Genomic DNA, 10822 nt, shown 5'->3' on the forward strand with positions numbered 1-10822 from the left:
GGAAGGGAAGGGAAGGGAAGGGAAGGGAAGGGAAGGGAAGGGAAGGGAAGCCTATAGATTAAAATAAACTTACAAGACATTTCAACCAAATGCAATGCATGGACTTTGCTTGGTTGTAGATTTGAAATAGACAACTATAAGAAAATATCAGAAACAACCTGAGAAATTTAAACAGTGACTAGAAACTTGATTACATTAAAACAGTAATGTGTATTAATGTTAGCTGTGATAATGATACTGTGTTTATTTTTTAAAAGATCCCTACATTGGTTGATTCTAGAGCTGGTATAGGGACCATAGAGAATGAGTCTGGAATGTCTGTGGTTGCAGAAAGTAAGGACATACTCATAAAAAGGACAGAAGCTGTCAAATGAACGCTGAAGCAATCTGATGGAGCGGCTAATGGCCTGAGCTGGAACAATTTCAGCAACAAAATACCTATACTACTGGAGTTTAGCTCATAAAATATAATTAATAAGTCTAAACTGACAAATAATAAAAATGAATAAGCTAAATAACAATTTTAAACGGGGGAGAAGAGGCACCTCTCTCTGAGTAGAATGTTGAAGAGAGAAGGAGGTAGAAAATCAATTAGGCAAGCACCACAGTAATCATTGTTGCAGACAGGATCCACCAACGTGATCCGCCAATGTACGTGAAAGTCAGTAGGTGAAACTTTGAGGAGAAACAAGATATTTGCGTAATCCCAAAGTATCTTTCCCAAGATGTTTATTAACTACAAAGAGAACGGTAACACCTACACAGTGAAAATAAATCTGCCCAACACCTACCATCTTAATAAGGGATGAGGTTTATCATCACCAGCAGTGAGTTCAACAGGAATCCCTTGAAGGATGCAACAGCCCTTCTGTGGTTTTTCCTGCCAAACTGTATAACCCATTTCCAATCATAAAAAAACATCAGACAAACCCAAACGAATGTCAGTCTACAATTGTATTTCGTAATGACTTCTCCAATTACGGATAGGGATCATGGCTACTTTCCACATCTACATTCTCTGTTTTGTATTCCAAAAAACTCACTGACCAGCCCTCTTCAAACGTGTCAAGGTCAAGGAAGGCAAGGAGGAGCCGTCACAGGTTGGAGGAGAGTAAGGAGACATGACAATGAAATGCAAGGTGGGATCCTGGAATGGATCCTGGACCAGGAAAAGGACATGCATCAAAAAGCTGGTGCCATGACTAGGGTCTGCTGTGTAGCAATAGCTTTGCCACCGCGTTAACCTCCTGGCTCGATGATGTGTAGTGGTTATGTAAGATGTCCACAGCAAGGGAAGGTGGGACTCTCGGTGCTATTTTTGCAACAATTTTGTAGGTCTAACTTAGTTCAAAATTAAAAGCTTTATTTAAAAAGAGCTCTTATGTTTTAGAGGTAAATAATGAAATACTAATGGATATTTATAAGGCCAAGTCCATCTTTGAGCAGAACCCACACCTGTCACCAGTTTTAACTGAGATACCGAGGTGCTCATTGAAAAATTTCCGAGATGGGCCCTCCCTATAAAAATTGATGAGGTGCTATATTAAATTATGTAATCTAGGGCCGGGGTGACGGGAGAACAGCGTGCCCCAGTTCATGGCCCCCAGCACAGCGCACGAGCTGTGTCCGCTCATTAGAAGGCTGGCCCAGGTGGCGGGTCCCAGCCCTGAGGCTTCACCACCACCCGTTCTCCGGGCTTAGGGGCGCGATGTAAGGACAGACATGGTCCAACTCTCTGCCTTCTGTCCTCGCAGGAACGGGGGCGGCCGCAGCGGAACCTTCTGCGCCATCAGCATCGTGTGCGAGATGCTGCGGCACCAGCGGACCGTGGACGTGTTCCACGCGGTGAAGACGCTGCGGAACAACAAGCCCAACATGGTGGACCTGCTGGTAGGCCTCCGCCCCGCAGGGGGCGCTGCCGCGGGCGGGTTAGCGAGGGGTTGGGGGAGACTCCCCAGCTCAGGTCTGCGGGGAAACTGATCACAACGGAATAGGCTCGTTTTCAAAAACATCATGTAATCACTCCATTTGCAGGGGTTTGCTCCCTCTGCCTCACTTTGCTTTGCCACAAGGAGACTTCCTCTCAACGCGTCTGAGATGTGAAAATAGTTGAAACTCACAAGTGAACATCCTTATTAATTCCCGTTCCTGGCAGAGCCTTCCGTGTGGCTAAGCACTTAGTCTTCAGGAGAAGAAATAATCATAGCACGTGAAATGCCAGATTTTCAAATTGCATATCTTATAAATAGCTTAATCGCCTAATATTTATCAAAGCTGTGAATTTAGTTTGACACCAGAATATTGCACTTAATTATGGTGGCCATCGCTGCGGAAAGGATTAGAGGAGTTGAGAAACAAAGGACTCCGTGCAATTATTTTCGTAGTGTTTCATGAAATCTCTTTTTTGTGTGTGGAGCTGTTGAAATGCCAACCACTGTGACTCAAGAATAGCCCAACAGCTTACAGGAGGGAGCTTTCAGGTTAGGTCTTTGTACTCCTCTGTGGGCACAAGCAGGATCTGGAGGAAAAGTAGGACTAATCCCGAGGTGGGGAGAACCGCCTGGGGAGAGGGAGGAAGAGACAGCCACAGCGCTGCGGCGGTGGGGTTAACATTTTAAATATAAAGAGACTGAAGAGAGAGTTGAGATTTACAATAAGGTTGAGGAAGTAGCCGCGGTCCCCAGTCATTACAGCAGTAATTACGAGGCTGGGTAATGACAGTGACCTGTGACACTGAACACTAGGACGAGTCCAAGTCACTCTGCAGAGCATCTGCTCCCCCCAGATGTGTGTCCCTTGTTTGATGAGCTGTTCTGTTTCCAAGAAGCATGGTGCTGGACAGGGGATTTGGTACAAGGCCACCTGTTCGGCCAGGTGCAGGCCCACACCGCCATCAAAGGCATCGCATTGGCTTCTGTGGGAAAAGGACTGTGTCCTCCCACCCCACCCCCCCTGCTCCCCTCTCATTCCTGCCCTGGGGGGAGCCCATGAAAACCCAAATTCTAGTCTCAGCTCTGCTACTAATTCAAGTTGTAACCTCAGACAACTTGTCGATTTTTATGCTCTGAAGAGAAACAGTAGAGTGACTCACTTGTCGATGTAAGTCTCCTTGGGCCAGGAAGGCACTTTACTCTCTTGGGTCTGCGTTGAGTAAACAAAGGATGGTATTGGCTTATTGACAGGATCCCATGTGATGCTGTATGTGAAAGTGTTTGGAAACTGCGAAGGGAGAGAGGTGGTTCTTGATGGTGTAGGTGTCCACAGGGCATGGGGCAGCCAGCAGCCTGTCTGAGGTAGTTATGTGGAAGTGTTGGGTGAGAAGCAGGAGGTGGCGGCTAGAAGCGAGTATATGACACTCCAAGTGCCTTTCACAGGTCGCAGATCTCCTGGGGAGGGGCCGAGAGGCTGAGGAGTTTGCCCATGGTCAGGAGAATCAGAGGGAACAGCAGGGTCCTCCCACCACAGAATTCTCAGTCTCCTGGGAAGCAGGTGATAAAAGGGCAGGTGGGCAGTCGGGAGTGGCCTGGATTTAAGCCAGATAAGAAGACTGACAGAGGCCGAAAACAAATGCATAAATTAAAATTTTCTGTGCCTTCATTTTATATTTACCTCCCTGATTCACGGACAGATGTGTAGCTTCCAAACTTTGGTTGGTACCTGGGCAAAGCTGATCTTGCTTTAAGAAAAAAAAGTCCTTTCCCTCTCTGTGCAGCCTGCAGTAAGCAGAGCATTGGGGTAGACACTCCCAGGCCTTTCCTCTAAGAGCTCTGGCCGCAGCTTCCATCACTCACACATTTTTATGGGCAGAAACAACGTGGCTTTTCCCAAATCAGTGGTGCTTCTCCACGAAATGAATGGAGACCTGGGTGGTTGGACCAGAAGGGAGCTACTGACCCCAACGCACTACTTAGCGGTTTCTGTCATTATGTGAAGTTAGACTAGAGAAAACAGGACCCTTGCGTGCCGAGAACTCAGAGGGTCAGGACCAGCTTTAGGATACAGTCAAGGGCTGAGAAACATAGGAAAGTTTTGCAATTTCCTGAGAAAAAATGTCTGATAAGTTTGTCACAGTGAATGTTCGCAAAGTAATATTTGGTGACCGGCAAAAAAATGTCACAGTGCTCTTTGCAGTGGGCTTGAAGCTTCCTGAGTTAAATAAGGGCTCTTGTCATTTGTTTGTTTTTGCCTTTAAGTACAATTTCTGTTAGTTTGGTCCTTGTACCTGTGTATATATTGGCTAAGGGGATTAATTCAGGTCAGGGTGATAAAATCTGGTACAATTCTTTGGGGCATAAAAGGCCATCTGAGACCCGAGTTGCTCCTAAGCACTAGATGTTGTGCCGCAGTTGAAAAGTACGGAGTGCGGAGTCTTCTTAACTGCATCTTCATAGATGGTGGTGTGTGTGCCAAAAAGCTTTGGCGTGCACTTGTGCTGGCCCGGGGAGCCAGGTGGATGGGGTCCAGGTGGATGGGGTCAGGAGAGCCTTGGCCGGGGCCCCGCTAGACCTGCTCATGTATCACATGCAGAGGCTAAAACTCACAGTGGTCCCCTCCATTCAGAACCGCCACCCCCTCCCTGCTTGCGTGGGATGAGTGTGCAGAGGGGAGTCCATCTCTACCTCCCTTTGAGGCTCTGATTTTTCCAAATTGCTTCTAAGCTCGAAAATCCATCCATCTGCTTTGAAGCATGGCACTTTGAAGAGAGATCTAGGAAGCCCTGAAAGATTTATTTCTTCAAATTTTTAGTTTTGGGGCTCTGGAGAAAAGCCAAGTGATGGCAAGGAAGCAAAATAATTTATAACACAAAGTTCGGTGTGTGTTTTACCCAACAGGAGCCGGGTGCTTTTCCCTCACCCCCTCTTCAGCCCAGCCTCTAAGTTATCTGTCCCTTCACCAGCCTCCAGTCCTAACCCAGGGCCTGGGTCCCAGGGGCAGGTGCGACCCACAGCCTGAAGACTGAGCTCCTTTGAAGCCCTGATAGTTGTGGGAAAACCAGCACTTCAACGAGTAGCTCCCCTCTCACCTTTGTCCTCCTCACTTGGCTTTTGAAGTTTCTAGGGCTCTGTTTTAGCAAAAAACAGCCTCCAGGGACAGATCTTGCCTAGAGATACATATTATCGCCTGGGATGTGGTGGGAACTTTGGCCAAAGTTACCAAGATCAAGGTAACTGACACATAGTTAACATTGTGTGTGTGTGTGTGTGTGTGTGTTGGAGTGGAGGGTATAGGACTCAGGTGGGGAATCAGAGATGTGCATTCAGGCCCCTGAGCTGTGCCCCCACCAGCTGTGGCTGGCAGTCTGAGTGGCATGCCACCTCTCTCAGGCCTGCCCTGCCATTGCCACACGGCCCGGAGCTCACAGCCCTGGACAGCAGCCTCTCCGTAAGTCCTCGCAAGTCCCCATATGGTTGGTTTTCCCGCACCTTAAGGACGCATTTGGGGGAATCTCTGTGCATGCCTGTGCCCCCTCTCTGCCCAAGACTCTGATCTCCTTGAGGCAGGGCTCCTGGCTCCAAGGGGGCGCCTGATAAGTATTTGCTGAGTGACTGGACATTTCTGCTCTGCACCCAGCCCCACGTCCATCCTGGCTGCCCCGCTGCCCTCTGGAACCTGGGGAAGGCTGTGGCTACATGCCCACAGGGCTGACTAGGGAACCCACACAGACTGCATGGGGCTCTGTGGGAAGAAAGTTCTCATGCTTTTTAAATATGTAGATGAGAGTAGCGACCCTTTCCGTTCATTGTCAGGCACGCAGCTGTCTTATCGAGGGGTCTCCTTGGCACGGTGGCTGGTTGCCCCATTGATCGGGGGAACAATGAACCCGACCTGGGGACCACGTCACCTCCTGGCAGAGGCATCGGTCGGGATTCTTTCTGCACTGAAGGGTCTGTCAGCACAGGATCAACTGAAACTATGAAACTGGTCTCGGTTTCAAAAAGCAGGAGCACCAGGGAGGGAAGCTTTGCCGCAGATGAGCCAGTGGACTCCTCTCTTTGAACCTCCCCAGGCAGGCAGGCGCGTGGGGTGTTTGAAGTGCTAGGCTGCCCGTAGGGCCCCCAGTTCCTCAGACACAGGCTGCCTGAGTGACAAAGGCACAGCCCGGGCCCTGCAGGGCGGCCCCAGAGCCCTCAGAGTGAGTGGGGACTTTTGAAACAGAACCTGACTTTTAGGTGCCGCTTCAGATTTCCCTTTCTTCCTGGGAACAAGAGATGTGATCTGGAGTGAAAGTGGCATCGAGGTCTTGGAGAGGAATAGCGGGTCTCCCTGGCACCGTCCTGCACAAGGATGGACCCCCACTCACATCCCTTCTTCATGCCGGAAGCCAGCCAAGGCCGCCTCAGTCAGGAGAGCTGGGGACCAAGGCATAAACATTTTCCCCCTGAAGCACAGGGATAACTCCTGTGGTTTAATTACTGTGCAAAAGCAAGTGAGTTGAGAGAGACCTTAGAAGACAGGCCTGTACCTGGTGATCAAATGTAATCAGTTTCCAGCGGACGAAGATTTCAGGCATTTCCCGAGGTGCTTGGGGGAGGGGGCGCAACAATGTATGATGATTGTCCTCATTCCTCTTATTTTTATGATTCAGAAACCATTGTCACAGAATCTGTGGGGATTAACAGCTTGGTTAGGAGGGATAAGATGAGAGAGAATTCATTTTGAAAACTATAGTCATGCCTACAGAGCACCCTCCGTGACCTACACAGCAGCCCCTTGGCAACAGGACCCGAAGTCCCTTTTCCTCCCAGTGTGTGGCCGGAGGCCAGCAGCCACATTTTCCACTAAAATGAAAGAAATTTTAACATTTTCGTGTTAAAAGGAATGGGTTCATAATAGGCACTGACGTTAGTTGCACAGTTACGTGTGTACAAAATCATGTTTTATCCAATAAGGAACTGGATCTCTTAGAATTTCATTGGGATGATTGCAGGGGGGAGGGGGGCGGGGGTCACTGTGATACACACACATACACACACACACCAAAAAAAAAAAGGGAGAAATTATTAGAGCACTTTATAGCCAATAGGTCAGCTCAGTGATCTGCCAACATCAGAATTTTGAAATTCAAGTGATTGCTTTTAAATATTCTGAAAATAAAAGTATCAAATCCTGAAATGTAGTCACAAAGTATTTGTGTAAACACTATTTTCAGTTCCTTTGGGTATATACCTTGGGACTATAGAGTGATTCTATGACCTTTCGAGGAGCTGCCAGACTGTTTTCCAAAGTGGCTGTGCCCGTTTACCTGCCCACCAGCAAAGTGTGAGGGCTCCAGTTTCCCCACGTCCTCCCCAATGCTTGTTCCCGTTTGTCTCTTTTTAGTTGAGCCATCCTGGTAGGTGTTGCTGCTATTGGTGTGTGATCTTGTGGCACCGTCAGTGTATGGAAATGATCTCTAGATTGTAAGCTCTCTGAGGACTGGGGCTGTCCCTTGAAATCCCCGATCTCTGGTCTTTAATGTTTGTTCAGTTGTATCAAGTGCAGCTAAACCCTTTGTCATCATTTACATAGAAGACCAACATGTGACTCCCCCATCTGTATGTCAGGTTCTGCACCAAAGACTGGTATGCTGGCCCTTGTCTTCCAATAAGCAGATTGGACTAGTGGGGCCTTTAGAGAACAAATAATAGGTGAAGAAAGGGAATTTGCAGTGACTAATCAGGAGATACATACCCCCCCCAAAAAAAAACGGTAGAAATTTATTTTTAATGAATTTGGCAAACTCACAAATGAAAGACCCATCTCCTCGTTTGTGACCATTGTGTTGAGCCATGAGTCGGTGGCGCTGACTCTCACAACTCACAAAAGTTTGCCTCTTACTGAGCTGGAAAGAGAGCCTTACAATTGCTGAGCCCCTCTGCCCCCGACACTGGGCTGCTGCATCCTCAACCCCTGGGTCCCTCTGCTCAGTTCAGAGGCCACACCCAGGCAAGCATCCATCAGCACAGTGCACTCACACAGGAGCCGAATGCCCTCCCTGCCACCTGAGACCCCACGTGCGTGGACCAGGACCTCAGGTCCATGATCTGAGAAAGCTGTGCTCAAAAAAATGAAGTCACTGCCTGACTGAGAGCTGGTATGTGGTTCCCAGAGCGTATCAGACATTTCCTCCCAGTGCCTTTCTTTATCCTGTTGCCTCTACCTGGAATGCCTGTCTTACTGCCAGTTAGGATGACCATATAATCACTCACACCGGGACGCTTTTGAGCGTAAAAGAGAACGCTACAGTGCTTATGCCAGGACACCAGGCAAAAACCAGCTCGGTCTTGGGCAAACCAAGGCACATTGACACCTACCCCAGCTCTACACTGTCACTCTCTCCCTCCTATTACCTACTGCCTCTTGCCAGATCTTCCCTAAGAAGTTCCACCCTGTCTTCCACATTGGAGGACCCTGCTCAGCTCTGCCTCAGGGGTTGTCATGGTTCACTTGTCTCATCATCCTCATTGGACCGTGGACTTCTCAAAGTCAGAGCCCAGGTCAAGGTGCTTGGTACGTAAGAGGTACTTAACAACTCCTCATAAAAGGGAGGAAATCCAGCTGACCGAACAGCAAAGGGAAAGCTGGGCCAGGAGTGAAGCCACGTTTATTAACTGGGGGCCTTCTGTGAGCAAGTCAGGAGGCATTGCCCCAGCACTCATTATCTTCCCTTCTACCTCATGGTCTTCCCATGCTTTGTGCTCAGCATGTTGATGTACAGGTAAACATACATGTATGGACAAACGTGTGTGTGTGTGTGTGTGTGTGTGTGTGTGTGTGTTCCAGTTGTCTAGAACTTCCCAGGAATTCTAGTGAGTGTGGATATCAAAATACCTTTCATCGGGCCTCGTGGGAACATCTACCAACAGTGGATACATTTGTGGTTCAGAACCACGACCTTCTCATTTATTTCTGATTCAAATCCTTCTCGGTTTGGCATCTTCCAATGAAACCCCTCATCTGGCATAATTGCTTAACTAGAAACAGCATTCGGGTGCTGCAGAGCTGACATTTTTCCCTTCCGTCTTCCAGGACCAGTACAAGTTCTGCTACGAGGTGGCCCTGGAGTACTTGAATTCCGGCTGATGGCATCACAGCTCTGCAAGCCGGCCTTTCATCCCACAGAGCCGAGAGCGTCCAAGGCATTTGTGAAGATGAGATCAGGGCTCTCAATGTGCTTATTTTGCTTTGCAGCACTGGCTCTTTTTAAGAGCCCGAGGAAGTATGTATAAAACTGCTTGCACTGCCCAGTTCCCAGTGATGCTGCTGCCTGACAGGAAGCACACACGGCCTACAGTCGTCGAGACTGTACTCCTAGGCGTCCGCCTGTTAGCGCAGCATGGACAGCTGGTACATGGAAGAGCACAATTATATTCTTATGAAGGAATTTGTACCTTTTGGGGTATTATTTTGTGACCCGTGAACCTTTGTTATTGTTACAGCTGAGTGTACATTTTTGTTCTGTGGAGAATGCTACCTGGCATTATGATAATATATTATTTTAGTTAATATTTGTATTTTAACATGTTGCACAATATAAGCTTATGTAGCTTTCCAAGACTAACAGATAAACATATAATGAACAAAGATATGTTGTATGAGTTGTTGTTTCTATCAGATTTATATTGTTTCTAAGGGAAAAGCTTGGGAGGAATTCAGCTCAAAATGCAAAGCTCAGCGATCAGATTCACAGATCGAAAGCTTTTCCACTTGTTTATATTGTAAATACTTTTGATTTCATCAAATTATTTATTCATTAAAAGAAATTTTTGTGAAGCACAGTGAGTGACAATCATTTTTATTAAGCCCAGGAAATGGCTTACTGTATGATGTTACCTTGTGTGAATTCTCAACTCAATAAATAAAGACCAGTGACCAGTCGTGGTGTATTGCTAGTGTCCAGCGCCCAGGCGGTGGAAGCAGCTCCGGTCACTCCAGGTCACTGGCGGAGAGATTGTACGTGGAAACTGTTGCCTGGAGCAGGTTGAGTTGAAATTTTTGGGACAGAACTGTTGGCAGGGAGAAACCTAGGCCCATCCTGGGAGCCTCCCCTGAGGAAACACAACCCCAGAGTCTGCGCAGGCCATGAACTCTCACCTGGTGGGCAGGCAGTTACAGGGGGCGCTGGGCCAGGCTCCAGGCGGAGGCTTTCTGAGCTGGAGCCACCTCCCCTCCTCCTCTCTTTCACCTGTTCACTGGGGTAGTATCTGACCTCGCCAAGCCTCATTCAAACCTGAAACTTGCTGAGAGAACACTTTTTAAAGGGTTATGGGATCAGAGTGCCTTTAAGCAGAGCACTAAGCTAAACAGTTCCCGGGAAGGGAAATCACCGAGGGGCAGCCTGCTCTGCTCTGCTCTGCTCCACTCAAGGGCCTGGCCGGACCTCTGATGGAGGGAGACACTGCAGTGGACTTCCGACATGAATAAGTGAGTTCCCGGCTATGTTAAATGATGACCAGTAGCTGATGGGACAACCTTATCAAACACCGGTTCTGTGCCAGAAACTGTGCAGGGCGCTTTCCCAAGGGGCAGCAACCTCCCAGCAGTGTGATCCAGGTTCAGTTACGGAGCCGTCTTACAGGTGGGAACGTCAATCTCATCAGCTGCCAGCTTTCTCTGCTTTATTCCTGCCATCCTTGCTCTTGGAATTTAGGAAAATGTCCAGTTCATTCTCTGAGTGACTTCTAGTCCCAGACATGAACTAACAAAGACCATATTTATCCTCCTACCTGAAACAACTAAAAAAAACTGAGGAAAATGTATATTTTTAAAAAATCATTTTCAGGAAACTGAACATGAAGTAATTAAGGTAACACCAAGGGGGTACCTGATAAATGTTTGCAGA

The 10822-nt window shown here is 48.0% G+C and overlaps 1 protein-coding gene across 1 annotated transcript in view; it reads left to right on the forward strand.

Annotated features, from left to right (window-relative positions):
- PTPRM (protein tyrosine phosphatase, receptor type, M) overlaps positions 1–9857 on the forward strand; it is a 465580-nt gene extending 455723 nt beyond the window's left edge. The window contains exons 30-31 of the mRNA XM_014540254.1: positions 1755–1890; positions 9010–9857. Coding sequence (XP_014395740.1) covers positions 1755–1890; positions 9010–9063 — 190 coding nt within the window. The 3' untranslated portion in view covers positions 9064–9857. The remainder of the gene's footprint in view (positions 1–1754; positions 1891–9009) is intronic.
- The last annotated feature ends 965 nt before the right edge of the window (positions 9858–10822 follow it).

This window comes from Myotis brandtii, unplaced genomic scaffold (genome assembly GCF_000412655.1).
Source record: "Myotis brandtii unplaced genomic scaffold, ASM41265v1 scaffold240, whole genome shotgun sequence".
NCBI classification, from domain to species: domain Eukaryota; kingdom Metazoa; phylum Chordata; class Mammalia; order Chiroptera; family Vespertilionidae; genus Myotis; species Myotis brandtii.